The sequence below is a fragment of the Rattus norvegicus genome, chromosome 10 (genome assembly GCF_036323735.1).
Source record: "Rattus norvegicus strain BN/NHsdMcwi chromosome 10, GRCr8, whole genome shotgun sequence".
Lineage (NCBI taxonomy): Eukaryota > Metazoa > Chordata > Mammalia > Rodentia > Muridae > Rattus > Rattus norvegicus.
In genome coordinates this window covers 85691453-85711182 of record NC_086028.1, presented here as the reverse complement: position 1 = coordinate 85711182, position 19730 = coordinate 85691453, and the positions used below count along the sequence as shown (strand labels likewise).

At 51.2% G+C, this 19730-nt stretch overlaps 1 protein-coding gene across 2 annotated transcripts in view; it reads left to right on the top strand.

Annotated features, from left to right (window-relative positions):
* Krt42 (keratin 42) overlaps positions 1-19730 on the top strand; it is a 55916-nt gene that overhangs the window by 30293 nt on the left and 5893 nt on the right. The window contains exon 1 of one of the 2 annotated variants that reach the window (NM_001008816.1): positions 18195-18656. The exons of the other annotated variant lie outside the window; for it this stretch is intronic. Within the exon in view, the coding sequence (NP_001008816.1) occupies positions 18195-18656 (462 nt within the window). Of the gene's footprint in view, positions 1-18194; positions 18657-19730 lie in introns of those variants that run through there. 2 annotated transcript variants of the gene reach the window in all.

Sequence of the window (19730 nt, the reverse complement as noted above, 5' to 3'; positions counted from 1 at the left end):
GGTGTGTTGTGCCTCTCCCAGCCTCGCCTGCCACCCGCACTCCAGCCAGCTCAGCGTTCAGGCTTTGTTAGGGACTCACCTGGCAGCTGCCTGGAACTGGGTGTGGGAACTGCTTGCCTTGCATGTCCTCGCTGGGTGGGGTGCAGGCAGAGGGAAGGCAGCAAGTTGGAGCCCTGGTTCCCACAGTGGCCAGGACAATGTCAGAGAGAGGCAAGATTTCAGTCCTTGGCCCCCCTTTTGCCTCTGCAGTGGAGGCCTGGAGTTTGAGGGTCAGCACAGCGTGGCTGGGGGCTTTACCCTTGCTGGTGTTTGACACATGGGGTGGGCTGAAGGCTGGGTGTCCTATGAGCTGTGGTGGTGGGCCCTGCAGAGGCCAGGAAGCATTAGAGAGGCACATTATGCTTGCTGTCCCGCTATCTGGAACCCCTTGTTTGAATCAGCTGGCAGCTCGGGGTGCCAGGTGAGGTCCTGGGGTAGAGGGCTGGAGTGGGATCCTTTTCCCTTGTAGACACCCAGTTCTGGGGATTGTTAGCAACACCCAACACCCAGGTCCTCTTCCGGGTCCCAGCTGGGCTGTCTGCATTGCCATGTGGGTCTGTGAAGGGCATAGGTCAAGGTTGGCTCTCATTGATGGTCCCACAATCCACTTCTTTCTGGGTCTCATTTCCTCTCCTATAGGATGAGTACAGGAGCCCTTTACCTTGCTAATGTCATTGGGTAGAATGTGATTCCCACGATTCCCCATTTCCCATGATGCCACGAACAGAATCCAGGGTCCATCTATGTAGTCTAGGCAAGTGTGTAATATTGAGCGGCATTCTCAGCCCAGAATGCGATCTTTAGTGGAAGGTGTGTTGGGGATCTGATGATCTGTACCTTCCCTTCCTGCTGTCCTCAGTGGTCAGGGTGTACTCCCAAGTGGTACTATGCAGGAAACCTCAGGTCTGGGACTTGGGGACTTTACCTTGTATTCAAGTTTTTCTTTGATGCCTTTGCTGGAGCCCACATTACAGTCTGTGGACACCCCTCCCCCTGCCTCACTTCACTGACATTTCTTTCTTTGGTCTCAGCAGTTTGGGTCACAATGTGTTTGGTGTGTGCTGGATCCCCTCCATTAGACTCATTCGAGCTGTTTCTTGGGAACCCTGTGGGCCCTGGTTGGGCCCAGGACAGCTTGGGCTACAGAAAACACTTCTCAGGTCTTGGTGGGAACTGACAGGGCAGGCTATGGGCCCAGGGCGAGCATAGGAATTCTGTCAGGAAAGGTGATTGCAGGGTATGGTGTGGGGAGAGAGGGAGGGATGGTTCACTGGACGTTGGGCCTCTGATGTCTAGCACAGCCTCTGTTGTGAGAACTGTAGGCCGCCTGTATGGGTCTGGGTGGGGTGGGGAAGCAGAGTAGGTACAATTCCTGCGCCCACCCAGTCCATTGCTGGGCACGGGAACAGGACTAGCCTGAGATGCCCAAACTGGGCATGGAGCCCTCAGCAACTTTGGAGGACAGCATTCCTTCCCTGGACTTTCTTTGGCCAAACTTCAAGTGGCATTTTAGAGTGACCTTGGTCCTGGGACATCTCTAGGGACTGGCTTCGTCCCCTTGCTCTTGTCCTATGCCTAGCTGGGGTGGAGGGAGGCAGATCATCTGTCCTGGAGTGCCACCTCTCTGACAGCCTCACTTTCTGTGTCCTGTCTGATGTCCCCATGCTGAAGCTGGTTGAGTGTGTGTGTGCATGCACGGGCGCGTGTGCATTTGTGTGATTGTGTATACATACACTCGAGTGTACACTCATGTGAGTGTGTGCACAGTGGCATGTGAGTGTGTGCACAGTGACAGGGTGGGAGCAGGAGGGCTACTGCATTCTGTAGTGTGTGTAGACTGTGATCTCTGTAGTGGAGGTCTGGACTGCAAAGGATTCTGGGAACTGTCCCTGAGAGCCAGGCCCAGGGCAGTCTGGGAAATTGTGGGACAGGAGAGGACAGGTTGGAAGGGAGTGGCAACTGCTGGAATGTGCAGGCCTGGTGCACTCCACCCTCCCTCCTTCAGAGTTGGGTCCTCTTGGTAAAGCCAGCGCTCAGTCCTTCCTCTAGCTGTCCCAGCTCTGCCACCAAGTACCCCCTTCCTGCTCTCTCCTCAGAGGCACTCCATACCCCCTTGCTTTTTGTTGGGCTATAACCAATCGGCCCATCTAGGAAAGGCTTTGGGGGAGACCTTTCTGGAGCCCCTAGCTTGTCAGAGTCTTGACGCTGGGAAACCATTAGCCCTTTGTACAGACAGCACAGCCTTTGTCGCCCACGGAGGACCTCATTCTGAGGGGTTAGGGATGGGCACGGCCTGTGGGAGGACTAGTGGGTGGATTTCTAGGTCAGCCCGGCTCCCCGGGAGGTAGCTGAGGACTATAGTCAGTCCTAAAGATTCCTGGGTCCCTGTTGCCAACCTCTGTGAGGGAAGCATGTCCTTTCTGTCCTGTACCCATAACCTTTAGGATCCAGGCCTCTTTCCCTACTAGTGTGGTACGCAGGTCTCTGGCAGGCTTGCCTCCTACCCGCCTCTCTAGGCTCGCGTCTATCTCTGTCTCTCCTCCTCCGGCTTGTCTCTCTCTTCCCAGAGAGTGTGAGGTTCTTGTGTGCCACTGGCCTTCCCATATGACAGCCATACCTGTGTCTACCTGTGACTCTGGTCTGTGCTGTGCCTCCATACCTGTCCTGCCTCCTAGCTGGCCGAGGGTCCTTAGATGCCCCCATAGATTAACATGCTCAGGCCTTCGGTGGGCCTCATAAGGACAAGTGTCTCCCCCATAGTATTAGCACCCATGTGTTCCTGTTAGTTCTCCTGGTCAAGCCCTGCCTCATACAGTCCAAAGATGAACTAACTGAAAGAGAACTGAAGGTTGAAGGGTTCCCAAGGGCCTGGCACTGTCAGTGCTCCTGGTCCTGATTCTGCTTGCCCTAGACTGGACATGTGGGGGGGGGCATCATTCTACTTTGGGTTTGGTGTGTCCTGGGAAGATTCTAGAAATCTCTCTTGGGATCATGGATGGTTCAGAAGTCTCCAGGGGTAGTCCCGTGAGAATGTAAGGTTTTTTGAGTATAGTCGCAACGACAGCTTTGTGTGAGTGTGAACAAGTGTGTAATGAGAGAGGTGAAGAGGCTATAGGACCAAGAGCACAGGCAAGTGTGCAGTGCACGCGAGACTAGTGCGACCGCGTGTGTTAGTGTCAGGCATGTAGGGTCAAGTGTGAGCGTATGAGTTCATATTCCTAAGTGTGGCTGCGTGTGGGTCTGAGGATATGTGTGTCACGTGTATGATGTGCAAGTACATTTCGGAATGCGTGCTAGTGCAAGGGCACGCGATTATACCTGAAAGAAGTCGAATGTGTGAGTCCACGTGGGAAGTGTGTGCATATGTGTGTGTGGGCTGTGTAGGTGTGCAGATGCGTATGAGCTCTGTGCACTTGAGTTGTGTGTTCACATGTGTGAATTAGCCACGTGCCTTGGGGAAGTGCTGAACTTGGACTCAGACCCTCCCCTTCTCGAAGACCCCAGTTCACTTGAGTGAAACTCATAGTCTTTTTATGAATTCTGGGAAGTCCCAGGGATCTGCAGTGGATTTCCACATTCTAGTGAGGACTTGGGGGGCCATTCATTCATTCATTCATTCTTCTTAAAAAAAAATAACATGAAAGAGAGTCAAAATAATACTGACAAAATGTGTGTAGGATTTAAGACAGAACCATATGACCTTGCACTAGCATGCATCCTGAAATGTATGTGCACACCTTACACACGACACACAGACACACAGTCTCATATCCCCAATAAAGGCATAGAATCTACTATGTGATATTAGGCACTCAACTTAAAAAATTAATTTAATTTGAAATCACAGGAATGTGTGTGTGTGCGTGCATGTCTGTCTGTCTGTCTGTCTGTCTGTCTGTCTGTCTGTCTTTGTGTGGGAATGTGCAAGTGAAGTGCCCACCGAGGCTAAACGTGTCGAATTCCCAGGAGCTGAACTTTCACGTGGTTGTGAGATGCCTAGCATGGGTGTTAAGGACCGAGCTTGGGTCCTCGGGAAGGAAAATACTATGCTCTTAACTGCTGAGCCATCTTTCTAGGACCTTAGACACTAAATCTTTTGACACGTGTCCGTCCCATGCTTTTCACAGCCCTGGAGCCACCGCAACTCTGAGAGCAGAAGCCATTTTCAGGTCCACGGGCAAAACAACTGGAAATGTCTGTTCAGGTAGCCCCGAGCAGCTCAGTGCTGCCCTCTGCAGGCGCAGGGTTAGGATTTCAGGTCTCTCAGCTCCAGCCGGGTCAAGAAAGAACCTATCTGGCTCACTGTGTAGACCTTCTTGCTGTTCACCCACACATGCAGAACATGCTTGGATTTGCATGTAGGGTATCCATATAGGCGTGCACATAGCCGTTTCTTTCATTGGTTTGTACTGGGTTCCCAGCCAGGGGTCATACCCTGTGTGCGATGCGCACTAATAGCAGCTGCCGTTGGTAAAGAATTCTCCGCAGGAAGCGGGTGCTCCTCATGAAGAATAGAGACTGACCCAGGGACCCTCAAACTCACAGCAGGGGAAGAAGCTGGCCTTGGAGTGAGCAGTTTCATAGAGGGTCTAAGGGGAAGGAAGGAGTGATGTGTGGGACACAGTGGCCCAACTAAGGTGCAGTGGGACAGCGGGGGGCGTACTAGGGAGTAGTATACTGAAGTAGGTGAGCTGGCCCAGATTCCAGGGAAGGGGTCTGAAGAGGCAGTTGGCAGATAGGTGATCCAGCATCCTCTTGAATATCTCCTCCCGCTTCAGGGGTAGCTAGCTAGGCGCTCCTCTTTGTGAGCACGGGTGCAGTACCCAGAGTTACCAGCAGAGGGTGCTCTGGCCACAGGATTGAAGCTGACACTGCTCTCTGAAGTGAGTTCTTTCCATTCTTGGAAAGAAGCTGGAGTCTAGAACCCAAATGGCTTCCGTTTTGGGGTAAGAGGAGGAGAGGACCGCACTCAGGTTAGGCGGGGCTCCACAGTGTCCCCCAGCTTCCTGCTCAGGTACCTCTCTGTTCCGCATCTATTCTCTTGTGTCTCCTGGCGACTTTGAAACAACTCCCAGGACTTTGAGACAACCCCAGGAACGTGAAGATTCCTCTGGCCTGCCCTGGAGGTTTTCCTCCTGACTCCAGAGCCTGTTGAGAGTCACCAGCCTTTTTAGAAAGCTTCTTAGTGTTGTGATCCAGGGCTACGCCTCACTCTCTCGATTCCCTGGATGGCCTGTAGGAGGAGCGATTCCTTGTCTGTCATAAGCTGGAGTTCTTAGGACCAGACACAGTTCTTGTTCCTGCCACAAACAGGGCTGGTTGGCTCTTTCTGGCTGACATAATCTTGTCTTCTTGGTGCTTGGGAGCTGTTCATCAATGTCTGTCGGGAGGATGGAGATTTGGAGGAGGGCCCTTCAGTTGTATATCATATCCTTTCCTCCTCTCCTTCAGGGAAGTGGCTTTCCCAACTCTGGTGACTTGGCCATTCATTTGATCATTTATTCAACAAGCACTGTTTGACATGTCCATTTCTGAGGACAGAGGTGGAGGTGGCAGGGACCCCCTCATCAGAAAGCAAGTGAGGATCCTCAGGGGAGATGTGCTGTGAGAAGTGTCCCACAGCTTCCCTTCTCCTGGATTACGTCTGCAACATAGAGTTACCATCCTCACTGCCCACCTGCTCAACCCAGAAAGTCATCCCCCTGCTTCCCAGCTGCCCTGGCCTGTGCCCTGCTGGCCACCCAGCCCTGGATCTATCTTCATGTCTGTTTCTCAGGCTGTTACCTCAGACCCGGGTGGGTTCTGGCCACTTCTGGGTGTTACATTCCCTCCCACTGTGGAAAGCCTCTTTCTCAAACTCTGGGAGCTGGGAGGGGGTGGGGCGGCAGCAAAGAAACAGTGAATGAATGTGACCGAAGGAACTGGCCATATGGAAATGACGACCCACAGGCAACCTGGGGAAACCACTCACACAGCGCGTGTGTGGAGGCAGAGCCATGCTTGTGAGCAGCTTCGCCAGCTGGCTAGGAGTAGACAGGCAAAGGTCAGGAAAGGTCAGCTCACAGGAGTCAGTAGGAACCCAAGAAGAGACCCTGGATAGTTTTATGTCACCTTGATACTTGCTAGAGTCGTCTGAAAGGAGGGAATCTCAATTGAGAAAACGCCTTGCTAAGATCCAGCTGTAAGAAATTTCCTTAACTAGTGATTGATGGGGGAGGGCCCAGCCCATTGTAGGTGGTGCTGTTCTTGGGCTGGTAGTCCTGGATTCTATATGAGTAGGCTGAGCAAGCCATGAGGAGTAAGCCACTAAATAACCCTTCTCCATGGCCTCTGCATCAGCTCCTGCCTCCAGGATCTGGCCTTGGGAGTTCCTTTCCTGACTTCCTTCACTGATGAACAGTTCTGTGGAAGTGTAAGCTTCTCTCCCAGGTTGCTTTGGCCCTGGTAATTCCATCACAGCCACACAAACCCAAACAAACCCAGGAGGGATACTTTGTGTCCTCTAGGAGTTAGGAGTGAAAACTGAGGTGACCAGGGAGCCTTTTTACATTGGGAAAGGTAACCAGGGAACCCGCAGCAGTGGAAACAGCCAGATCTCACTGGTTTCCAGAGCTCCTACAAGTTAGTGGAGAAGCTCATTCTCGTTCATGGTTGGGGGAGTGGAAGCAGGAGGATCAGAAGTTCAAAGTCATCTGCCACTAGACAGGAAGTTTGAGGCCAGCCTGGGCTACAGAAGACTTTGTCTTAAAAAAAAAGTCACTGGGTGTGGTGGCTCTGCACTAAGGAAGCAGAGGCAGGTGGATCTCTGTGAGTTACAGGATTCCCTGGTCTATATACCAAGTTCCAGAACAGCCATGGCTGCACAGGATACCCTGTCTCAAAACCAGAACCAACAGTCTAGAGGGCTGGAGAGACGGCTCTGTGGTTAAGAGCACTTGTTGCTCTTGCAGAGAACTCATGTTTGTTTTCATCACCCAGACTGAGTGACTTACACACACCCGTAGCTCCAGTTCTAGAGGATCTGATAACCTCTGGTCTCAGTGGGCATATGCACACACCTTTGTGCATGCATACATATGTATTGTGTGCACTCACACACACACACATCACCATCATCACCACCACCACCACCACCACCACATCATCATCATCATCACCATCACCACCACCACCACCACCATCATCATCATCGATGAGAAAAGGAAATTATCAGCCAGGTGAATGTCTATACTCCTTGGAGGCAGGTGGGTCATGTAAGCCCAGGAGTTCAAGGCTAGCCTTGGCAACACAGCAGAACACTGTTTCAATCAAAAAATAAAACATTACCCACCAACCCAGTAATCCCATTACCAAAATATCCCCTAAGATTGTGTCTGTGAAAGTTCACACTACCATATGTTCAGGGATGTATATGGCACCATTTTGTGTAAACAAAAAAACACTGGAGTCCAGAGATGTTTGGCAGGGAAGGAGTGGATGGAAAGAGTCTACTGTTTCAGAGATACTGTTGCCTAGGAGACAGGCCTTGAGAGATGGATACTGTTTCCTTCTGTGGAATTAAAATCTATAACGTCTAGGGACGTATCACACTTGGTAGAGTGCTTGTCTGGCATGGACAGATCTCCGGGTTTGATTCCCAGCACCGTGTAAGCCAGTGCCTGAAATCTCAGCAGGAGATTGGAAGTTCAAGGCTGTCCTTCTATACACAGCAAATTTGAAGCCAGCCTGGGCTATATGAGAACCTGCCTTTCTTAAAACATCTATCCATGTAGACATATTAAGACTAAGAAAAGGTAGCCAGAAGCTGGAAAGAACCCAGATGTCCTTCAGTGGAGGGATGGATACAAAAAAATGTGGTATATCTACAAAATGGAGTACTACTCAGCTATTAAAAACAACGACTTCATGAAATTCTTAGGCAAATGGATAGAACTAGAAAATATCATCCTGAGTGAGGTAACCCAGTCACAAAAGAACACACATGGTATGCACTCACTGGTAAGTGGATATTAGCCCAAAAGTTCAGAATACCTAAGATACAATTTATAGACCACATGAAGCTCAAGAAGAAGGAAGACCAAAGTGTGGATGTTTCAGTCCTTCTTAGAAGGGGGAACAATATACTCACAGGAGGAAATACAGAAACAAAATGTGGAGCAGAGACTGAAGGAAAGGCCATCCAGAAACTGCCCTACCTGGGGATCCATCCCATATACAGTCACCAAACCCAGACACTATTGTGGATGCCAAGAAGTGCATGCTGACAGGATCCCGATAGAACTGTCTCCTGAGAGGCTCTGCCAGAGCCTGACAAATACACAGACGGATGCTCACAGCCAACCACTGAACTGAGCACGGGGTCCCCAATGGAGGAGTTAGAGGAAGGACTGAAGGAGCTGAAGGGGTTTGCAACCCCATAGGAAGAACAACAATACCAACCAACCAAACCCCCCAGAGCTCCCAGGGACTAAACCACCAACCAAAGAATACATATGGATGGACCCATGGCTCCAGCCACATATGTAGCAGAGGATGGTCTTGTTGGATATCAATGGGAGGAGAGGCCCTTGGTCCTGTGAAAGCTCGATGGCACAGTGTAGGCGAATGCCAGGGTGGGGAAGAGGGAGGGGGTGGGTGGGTGCATGGGGGAGCACCCTTGTGGAAGCAGGGGGAGGGGGGATGGGTTAGGGGGTAGCGGGAGGGGAACCAGGAAAGGGGATAATATTTGAAATGTAAATAAGTAAATAAAATATCCAATAAAAGAAAACAAAAATTAGGAAAAGGTTGGGGACATGGCTAAGTATGGGAATCCATGCTTAGCATGGACCAGGCCCTGGCTTTGGTCCTCAACACTGCAAGCAAGCAAATTAGGGAACAAATGAATGGACAAGCCCAAGCACACAGTCCTGAACACAGTCTAAACTCTTCAATGTCCCTTCCTTGCAGGTTTCTTCTCAGCCTTTGTTCCAGTCACTTCCCACATGCTCTGCAAGCCCAGACATCCCCCAAAGGGGTTCCAGGAAGCTCTTTCTCTCTCTCCACAAAGCTCTCCTTAGAAGCATTTCATCTTGTCGACTTCTGTGGAAGAAGCAAGCTGAAGCTGTCAGCAGATTCTTCTGCCTTGCCCGGCCCAGGAGACTTTAGATCCTTGTTCTCAGACTTGACGTCCCATCAGCACCACCCTGAAAGCGTTAGGGCATCCTGTGGGTCATGACTCCCATTTTTTTGGGGTGTATGTGTCACCTATCAGATATCCTGCATCTCTAATATTTACATTATGATTCGTAACAGTAGCAAAACAGTGAAGTAGCAACGAAATAATTTTATGGTTGGGGGTCACCACGACGTGAGGTATTAAAGGGTCACAGCGTTAGGATGGTTGAGAACTGCTGTTCTACGGTGGCTCAGCCTCACTCCGCTCAACTGTAGGCCGGCTTTCTGCTCTCTGACGAGAAGCTCGGCCCAAGGGCTTGCACATTTGGAAAGATCTTCCTTGTGTATGACTGGCTCCTTCCTCGGTTCCCCTTAGCTGTAGATGAGGACATCCCTAGACCTGGAGTACTCATTCTCTGATCTGTTGATCTCATCCAACCTTTCCAGCAGACAGATTGCTCCATTAGGGTAGAAAAGCCGGCTCTTACGTCACCACCCTATTTCCAGTGTCAGGGATAGCATCCGGCGCTTATCCAATAGAAGACAAGCTGTATCTCCTAATAGGATCCTTTCCCCAACACTCTGGTTACGTCATTCCAAGACGCTGACCCAGCTTCCGGCCTTCAGGTATTCCCCAAACACACCTGGCAAGTCCTCACCTCTGCCTGCCTCATTGCTTCCGCCCTGGCTTTGAAACCCAGCCTCTCGGCCCCTCCCTCTGAAACTGCTCAGTGCCTCAGTATGAGTGACTGGCTCCTTCCTCACCCTGCCAAGGTGCTTTGTCCACACATACCTTTGTCAGGGCACAGCGCTATTGTGCTCGAATAAAATGCCTGTTTGTCTTTTGCTCATGGCTGGCTCTCGTGAAGGGCAGGGCCGGGCTGACTCAGGACTACGTTCTGAGCACCCAGCCCAGTGTCTGCCACACAGTGAATGGGTGCTGATTGAAGTCTAACTTTGGGCTCTCACTGGCTGGATCTAGTTGGTTGAGAGGTCACCACCAGCCGAGCGCTTACCATGTGCAGAGCGCTGAGCTGGATGGTGGGGCCAGGAACCATCTTTTGGCTGTAAAAGATTGCCATGACTGGAAGATAGAAGCCCAAATCGAGGTGTCATGATGGCCATCTTTTTCTGGGGACCCTGGAAGAATCTGGTCCTTGCCTTTTCCAGCTGCAGCATGCTGCTGGGCTCCTTCACCCAAGTGACCCTGGAACCACTGACGTTTGCTTCTGCATTTGTGCTGCCTGACTGCCTCCCAACTCCAGGACCCTAAGGCTGATGCTAGAGTCCTATTTGCAGAGCCCCCCTTTGCTTTACGAGTGTAGATCCCCAGGTCCTGGGGGTCAGGGCAGGTACATGTTTGGGGTTCGCAGACACAGATGCTTACCTTTCATTGCTCTGGGGCTACTGACAACTGATCGCTGTAGTGTGCCTACCTTACGTGTTCATCATGTCCTCACTTGTGATGGGCCAGACAAGCCTAACTTCTTGTTCTGCACAGGAGGGGGACTAAAGTAGAAAGAACGACTTAACTTGAGGCCACGTGGAGCCCAGATTGGATATTAGGTTCTCCAACTTGGGGTTCCAAGCCCATTCCATGCAGAACACAGTCAGGGTTATAGGTCAGGCGATATCTGGTCTTGGGGTCATGAGGAAGCTGCTGTTCCTTAGAGCCTTGTTACAGAAGCTGATGCCGGTGACACACCGGTGACCCTGAGCTTGAAGCTGAAGAACTGGGGAAGGCAGCTGGGCTTCAAGGCTTGAAGAGCGGGACTTGGGGGAGGGGGTGAGGGAGGCAGTATGTTACATCCTGCAAAAGGATGTCTTGTCTTCATCACCATCTTTAGAAGAATGATCGAGGCAATGGCTTGTGGGGGCCATGGCCAGGCAGCTCAGAAAGAATCAGCTTTTCCTTTTTCCCCTTTCCTATGTTTTCTTTTGGAGACCGACCAAAGCCTAAGTGTGTTTTCTGTGGCACGTTGGGCTTTCTTGCTCTTTCCCTGAAGCTGTCCACACAATGAATGCAGCGAATGGGTGCTGACTGGGGTCTAACTTTGGGCTCTCACTGTCTCTATTCAGTTCCCAGGTAACCACCAGCAGAGCTTCTGGTGTATGGCTGCTTGCTGACCTCCACTGTTGAACACACCAGCCTAAGTCAAACAGGATGACTTCCTCCCTTATTCATCCCCATGCCCCTCAAACCAGTGCCACCAAGGCTTACAACTTGCCTGTCCTGCGGTTTTCCTGATCAGTCTTCCCCAATTCTGTCTTCCATTCCTAGGTCTTCCCCTAGTGCCCTTCCTCGGATTTTTTTTTTTTTTTTTTTTTCCTGGAGCTGGGGACCAAACCCAGGGCCTTGCACTTGCTAGGCAAGCGCTCTACCACTGAGCCAAATCCCCAACCCCCTTCCCCGGTCTTTTGCCTCATTCCAGCAGCCCCCCCCCACGCCCCTGGGCTGGGGAGTCAGCAGTGGTCCAACGGCTGCTACCCTGAGATAGCGTCCACACACCAGCCCTGGACAAAACCAGACCGGGAGACTGAAGGAGCTACAAGGGCAAAGAACCTCATCCTTCCTCAAGGAAACTTCTCTTTGCAACAGATGAAGACCATTACGGAAACCACAGTCAATTAAAATGCAGAGTTATGGGGTGCAGCCCATAGTTTATCTACGTTGTAGATAAACACATCTACAACGTAACTTGCGTATCTAAGGCTCAGGAACAATGCAGAAGGGAGAGAAGCACTGTAAGAGCCGGGGAAACACGGAGCTTGCTGTGAGCTTGCATTTCCTGGGAATGTCAGAAACTACACCCAGAAAGGCTTGCCAACATTGCTGCCTATGGCCGAACCGAACAATGGACATGCTGATGTGGATGGGGAGCTGGGGCAGAGGGATGCTCGGGGAGGGAGCCCAAGAAGCCTCAGTCCTTTACAAAGAACTATAGTTGCAGGCAACTGATGAACATTGAGAGTGGGAGATACAGTCTTCCCCTGGAAGAGCGTACCGATTGGTTATCTAATACCAAATGGTCAGCCCTAAAAACATACATGCAGGCAACATTTTACAGACCAAATAGGTTGCATTTATGTATTTAGGAATATACAGAAACATGCATATATGTGTGTAACGACAACTGATGGAAGGTAGACTCTATGAATTTGAAAGAGAGAAATGAGGGTAAATGGGGGAATCTGGAGGAAGGAAATTGATTAACTATATTATAATCTCGAAAAATAAAAGGACATATGGCCCCCCGGATTATCTGGGTTCATTTGGACCACCCAACGTAATACCTGGAAACTGGTTAGGGGGAGATGGTGATGGGGTGGGGCAGAGTTGGCTCCCCACCCCCCCTACCCCCAGAGGGATCCCCCAGTGTCTTCAGAGAGGTCAGAGGCATTCAGCATCCCTGCCACTCCAAACTGGGAGGAGACACGTGGCACATGGAGTGTTATGGGCCCTAAGGAGGTGGAGGGTGCGGCTCCCTCTGGAGCAGGAGACAAATCATTTAGTGGGTGGATCTGGGTGGGGCTGGGCCTCGGTTCTGAGCCGGGGAAACAGAACAGAGGAAGAGGAGGATTCCAGTTGAGGGCGGGGCTGGCAGGTGTGGCTGGCAGGCTGGAAGGATGTATTCTAAGGGATGCCTGGCCCGGGGTGGGGAACTTGCACAGTGCCTGGCTGGCCCTGCTCATCTGACCCCTGGCAAGGTGCCTCGGGTGACAGGGTCTCAGAGTCTGGGATGCATTGGGAGGAGCAGGGGGTGCCGGTACAAGGGCCTGGGAGTAAAGTGATAGCTTTTGGGGTATTTTTCTCATCTTCGAAGTCAAGGTTTCAGTAGGAGACAAACTAGACAGAACCCTTTTCTACATCCAATTACTCGATTCTAACCTTTATCCTTGGTTAGGGAGGTGCTCTGCCCCCCAGTCACCCTAACAATTCTATAAGCACTAACTACAACTTACTCATCTGATAAAAGGTAGGCCTCATTCCAAGGACCAACCGTGGGGCTCATAGGAGCTGAGCATCTGGGCAGATGTGGCATGACCTCTGCCAACATCAGTGTGCATGTGCTAAATGCTGGCTCTATCCAGAGCCCCCCACCAATGAAGTAAAGGTGAACAGGCCCGTTGTAAGGAGCCAGCCTTCCCCGGACTCCTGTTCAGCTCAGGTCTGAGACAGGCCTGGCTACAGTTCACTCTGGAACCTGTTGGCTTTTCAGCAATCTTTGGAATGAGGCTGGGAGTCTTGGCGGGTAGCCCAGCTTGGAGTTAGCTCACAGGGTTCTTCTGGAACAGAGGTCCCCCCATTTCCCTACAAGACTCCCTCTTGCCTCTGTTTCCACCTGGGCTTGCTGGTCTCCAGCAATCATGGTCCTCGTGTGAAGGAACCTCTTGGAGTTCATCCTCCCTCCTGCCCAGATTCAGTGTGGGCCCAGTTATTGACAGCTGCGGGGGTAGCAGGGGCCTCTCCCTGTTGGGGTGGAAGGCAGGCCCAGGCAGGAGACTCACTGGCTGGGCCACAGGGCTTCTAAGGCCCTCAGATGCCTGGACAGGCCTCCTGCCATAGCAGGGAAAGCTGAGCTGCTGATGCTATCGCCAGGTTGACCTGACCGAAGCCACTTTGCTACCTCAGTTTCCCCATGGTGTTGTGAGGATCTGAGGAAGAAGGTCCAGGTCTTCTCACCCTTGGCCAGGGATGGCAATGCATTGCAGAGGGCTGTGGAGAAAGAACTTCCTGGGACCCAGAGCCATTCTGTGCTGTATCTTTGTTTCCCTGCGTGGATAAGACATAGGCCCTCACATGCACAGGCCCATTCTTCTGAGCCACACGCCCAACCCCATTGAATTTTACTTTATTTTTTACTTATTATTTTTGGTTCTTTTTTGAGACAGTGTTTGTCTAGCTTTGGCTGTCTTGGAACTTGCTCTGTAGAGCAGGCTGGCCCTGAACTCACAGAGATCCTTCTGCCTCTGTCCCCCCTACCCCCCAAGTGCCACCACCACCCAGTTTTTATTTTATTTTTTAATTTTTAGATTTTTAAAAATTCTACGTGTTTGTATGTTTTCCCTGATTATTTGTCTGTATATCATGTGTGTGGCGGGACTGTGTCCTGCAGAGGCCAGAGAGGGATTGCATACCCTGGAACTAGAGTTGCTGATGGTCTGAGCTATTGTGTAGGTGCTGGGAATTGAACTTGGGTCTTCTGCAAAGGCATCAAGTTCTTTGAATTGCTGAGCCATCTCTCCAGCCTTCTTTTTCTTTTTTAAAAAAAGATTTATTTATTTATTTATTTATTTATTTATTTATTTATTTATTTATTATATATGAGTACACTGCAGCTGTCTTCAGACACACCAGAAGAGGGCATCAGATTCCATTACAGATGGTTGTGAGCCACCATGTGGTTGCTGGGATTTGAACTCAGGACCTCTGGAAGAGCAGTCAGTGCTCTTAACCACTGAGCCATCTCTCCAGCTCTCAGTCTTTTATTTCTTAAAACAAACGTACATACACACTGCAAAAGACTTTAGGTTCAGCACTTGGGAGGCAGAGGCAGGGGGATCTATGTGAGTTAGAAGCCAGCCTGGTCTACATAATGACTTATAGGTCAGCCAGGGCTACACAGAGAAACTCTGTCCCAATAAAGTGAAGCAAAACAAAACAAAGACAGAAACAACAGCAACAACAATAACAACAACAAAAAACAAAACTAAAACCCCAAACAAAAACAAGCAACCCACACACAGAAACAAACAAAATCTAAAACCCATCCCAAATAACAAAAACCTTATTTACTAACTCTGCGTGTGTGTATGTGTGTGTGTGTGTGTGTGTGAGTTTGTGAGTGTGAGTGGGTGAGAGTGTGAGGATATATGTGTGTGAGTGTGATTGTGAGTGTGAATGTGTGTGTATGTGAATGCGAGTGTGAGTATGTACGAGTGTGAGAATGTGTGTGCATGTGTAAATGTGACTATGTATGTGTATATGTGAGTGTGTATGAGTGTGTGTGTACGTGAGTGTGTGTGTGAGTATTTGTATATGTGAGTGTGTATGAGTGTGAGTGTGTATGTGTGAATATTAGCTTGTGTGTGGATGTGTGAATGTGATTATGTGTGTAAATATATGGATATGTGAGTGTGTATACATGTGTGAATGTGACTGTATGAGTGTGTGTATATGTGAGTGTGTGAATGTGTGTATGTGTGAATGTGAGTGTGTATGTGTGTGTGTGAATGTGTGTGTGTGTGTGTGTGTGTGTGTGTGTGTGTGTGTTTTAAGCCTATCCCAGAGCCAGGAGGTCAGAGGAGAACTAGTAGGAGTCATCTTCTACCTTGTAGGTCCTCGCAACTGAACTCAGGCTGTTATGCTTGGTGGTAAATGCCTTTACCTACAGAGCCATCTTTCTAGCCCCTGCTTTTTTATTTTTCATTTTGGGACACTCTCACTAAGTTGCCCAGACTGGCCTTGCTCATCCTGTAGCCTAGGGCAGGCCATACATTTGTTTCTCTCATGCCTTAGCTTCTCACAGTCTGGTGCTTCACATCGGCTAGTGCTGTCTAGACTTTGCCTTTTAGCTGGGTAGGAAAAGCTATCTAGCCAGTCCTTTATGGTGTGAGGCCTCTCTGGGCTGTGGAGTTAGAGCAGAAACCAAGAAACAGACATGGAGGCCTAGAGAATCGTGGTCTGAAGCTTGCTGTCAGAGATAAGGGACACCATGGGGCCAGTTGGCAGTTGGTGTGGTGGTGGTGGTGGTGGTGGTGGTGGTGGTGGTGGTGGTGGTGGTGGTGGTAAGACATTGGCTGGGGCTTTGGAGGTAAACAGAGGCTTAGCAGACTCTGCATTTCCAACTGGGCCCTGGAAGCTGAGGTCTGGGGTCACCAGAGGTAGAAACTGGGGACCATTCCTTTCTCCCAAGATCTTTGAGGGAATGTGGAAAGATGATGACCTTAGGCAAGCTTTGAGAAAGCTGAAGGCAGGGTGGACTTGGAGCTGGAGTCTAAGTCAGAGGGATAGGGTGACCTTCTACCCATTGACCCAGGGCTGAGGGGAGCAGAGGAGTGGGGAGACTGGGGGAGAGAAGGGGCTGCAAGGAGTGGTCTGATGGACAATCCTAGAGGAGAGGGGGTTCTTGGGAGTTTGTCCCTGGCAGTTTGTGAAGTGTCATAGTAGGGCTTTCCCTGGGAGGGTGGCTGGGGTAGAACTTGTTTCTGGCCCACTCAGGTTAATGGAGGTTCTGCGGGTTCCCTTTCAACACTAAGACAGTCTAGATTGGCAGGAAGTCCTTCTTGATATCTAACCTTGTGGCAGCCACCGGACATTTCTCTTTCATATTGGCTCTGAGCTTCCCCTACCAATAGCCTTCACGGAACAGTGGAAACAGGTTGAAGCCAGTGCCCTATCCTCTCTCAGATAGTTCTTACAGATCTTACTCTGGTGCCTCAGGTGAGAGGCATCTTCCCGTGAGAGCTACCACTTCTAAGCAAGAAGTCCTTGCAGCAATCTTGTGTCTTTCCAGGAGTTCTGGGTTATATGGGAAACCCAGCTCCCTCCCTGTCCCTGAGTGTGGGCAAGGAGCCCAGGCCACCCGTGTGTCTCCCATCCCTGCCTGGGCCCCGGGCCCTGGCCACCCCTGGAGGCTCCACATTCAGACAGGCTCTGCTCAGACGCCAGTGTCCTGGCAGCACCTAAATCATTAGCGCCGCAGAGATTAGGCGGCTAATCTCCCTGTTGGGTGGAGCGGGTGCCAGGCTGTGGGATCTCACCACGCCCCTGCAGGGGTGGCTGCTGACTCCCAGGACTGGGATGTGGCTCTTCCTTGGGCCCTGACACCCACTCAGGGTAACCCTGGTAATAGTCCTGTTTTTCCCGTGGCTTGCCCTCTCCCCTGGTGCTACCTCTGGGAACCCTCTGGGTGGGCTTTCCTCAGTGCGGCGCAAGTGAGCAGGGGCCACACGTTTTCTCTGGTCTCAGGCTTGGTCTCCGTTCTCCACACCCACTTTCCATTTCGTCACAGCTTTGCCTGAATCAAAAGACCTTGAGAGACATCAGTGGGCTTCTCCTTTATTTTATTATTATTATTATTATTATTATTATTATTATTAATTAGTGTGGTGTGGTGTGTGTGTGTGTGTGTGTGTGTGTGTGTGTGTGCGTGCACATGTAGCATGCTGTGGTACGTGGAGGTCAGAAGACAACTTTGAGGAGTCAGTTCTTCCTGCCTTTACTGTGAGTTCTGGGGACTGGACTCAAGTCGTTAAGCTTCTACAGAAAGTGCTGGCCATCTTGTCTACCCCGATTTCCCTTTATAGCTGAAGAAGCAGGGATACGTTCACTGGCTTCTTGAAGATCTAAAGCTCCCTTTGGCCAGTGGCCACACTTCTTCTTTCTTAGTCAGGGACCCCCAAGGCTGAGGCTATATCTTACCTCGAAAGCTTGGGATAGTTCTGAGACAGCCGAGGGCTCCCCCAACTTAGACTGAGGGACCCTACCAAGACTATCATGTACCAGGGGCAAATATCCACATCTTTCTCCCTGAGACCCTGGATGCCAGGTAGGGACCAGATCTGCTGCTTCCTGGTTCCTGGGCCTGTGGAGCCTTGTTTGAGGCCCTTCCCTCTGCTCCTGGGCTAGATTCTTCAGACTCCCCCCACCCCAAGAATGAGCTCATCTGCCTAATTATGGTTGAGGATGGAAGTTCACCCTGCCCCGGGGTACAGCCCCAATACCACCTTTGTTTTGGAACAGAACAATGGACCACTAAGAGGTTACCCATGCCCAGGCTGGGCAGACCCAGGAGGGGGCCTCAGGACACAGGGATGAAATACACAAGTCCAGCCCAAGCCTCAGGCCGGGCGGCTGGCTGTAACTGAGACAAATTACAAGGTTGGGGTTTTGGCTTGGACTTCAAGGAGCAAGGGCTCAGTCTCCCTTCAGCCTGGCTATAAAGGGTAGCCCAGGGTCTCCATCCAGTCCAGACACCGTTACTTGACCAGACGATAACATGGCTTCCACTACCAGCATCCGCCAATTTTCAACCTCCGGCTCCGTTAAGGGCCTTTGCGCTCCTGGCATGGGGTTCTCCCGGATGTCCTCCGTCCGCATTGGGGGTGCCTGCCGGGCTCCCAGTCTTTTGGGAGGTGGCAGCTGTAGCAATATGTCGGTCACCTCCTCCCGATTCTCAGCGGGCTTAGGAGGCAGCTACGGTGGTGGCTACACTTGCAGCCTGGGAGGGGGCTTTGGCTCTAGTTTTGGTGTGTCGGATGCCCTTCTTGGGGGCAGCGAGAAGGAGACCATGCAGAACCTCAACGACCGGCTGGCCACCTACTTAGACAGGGTGCGCGCCCTGGAGGAGGCCAACACTGACCTGGAGGTGAAGATCCGTGAGTGGTATAAGAAGCAGGGCCCAGGGCCTGCTCGTGATTACAGCCCCTACTTCAAGACCATAGAGGACCTGCGGAACAAGGTGGGAACCTCTTACCACCTTGGTCTGTCTGCTCAAGGTCCATCCCCAGAGCAGAAGACCTCCTCCCCACCATAGACCTCCACCATTCGGCCATTCACACCTCTCTCTTTTCCCTCTCTCTCTCTCTCTCTCCCCTCTCTCCTCTCTCTCTCTCCTCTCTCTCTTTCTCCTCCCTCCCCCCTCTTTCCCTCCCTCTCCCTCCCTCCCCCTCTCTCCCTCCCTCTCCCTCCCTCCCCCCTCCCTCTCCTTCCCTCCTCCCCCTCTCTCCTCTCTCTCTCTCCCTCCCTCTCCCTCCCCCCCCTCTCTCTCTCTCACACACACACACACACACACACACACACACACACACACACACACACATCTGGAATAACACTGAGCCTGCAGGGGTATCCCAGGCTGTGTGGTCTTTGGGAACTCTCCAAGAAGATGGAGGAGAACTTGTCTCCTCCCACAGAGCTTATCTGGGGTGGGTGATAGAGGAAAGATGGGACAGCTTCAGGATATTGAAGGCAGCTGCAGGCATTGCCACTATAGAGAATAGCTTCATAAAGGGTCTGGGAGGTGGACAATGTCTGGTATGGCTGCTACGACACTAGGCTAGGTATTGCCACATTTTTTTTTACTGTCCTGTAGCCTCACCCTCCTTGATGGATGGCATGTCTTTCCTCCTAGAATCTTGATGTTCCTTCAACCCTTTGATGTTCAGTCCATGCCCTGTTTCTTGGGCTGACTTCAGAGTCTGTGTGTTCTCAAGGCTGCATTAGGTGTGGGTCTCCCCCTCACCATGATGACTCTTTTGGGGTCTGTTTTGCAACTGAGACTGGAAGCTAAACTGACCAAGGAGGACCCTCTCTCTGCCCTCTTCTTACACTTTCTTGACCTCTATGAAAATGGCTCTGGTGTCTGTAAATGTGATCGCTCAGGTCTTAGCACAAACCTGCTTTGGGAGGGTCTGGGCACTGAGCCCATGGAAAGAAGAGGTTGAGGATCACTGAGAGAACAGGCTTGCTGCAGACTGGGCCCAGGCACCTTTGAGGCTGACCTAGGCTCTAGGGTAGAGAGCCAGCCCTACGG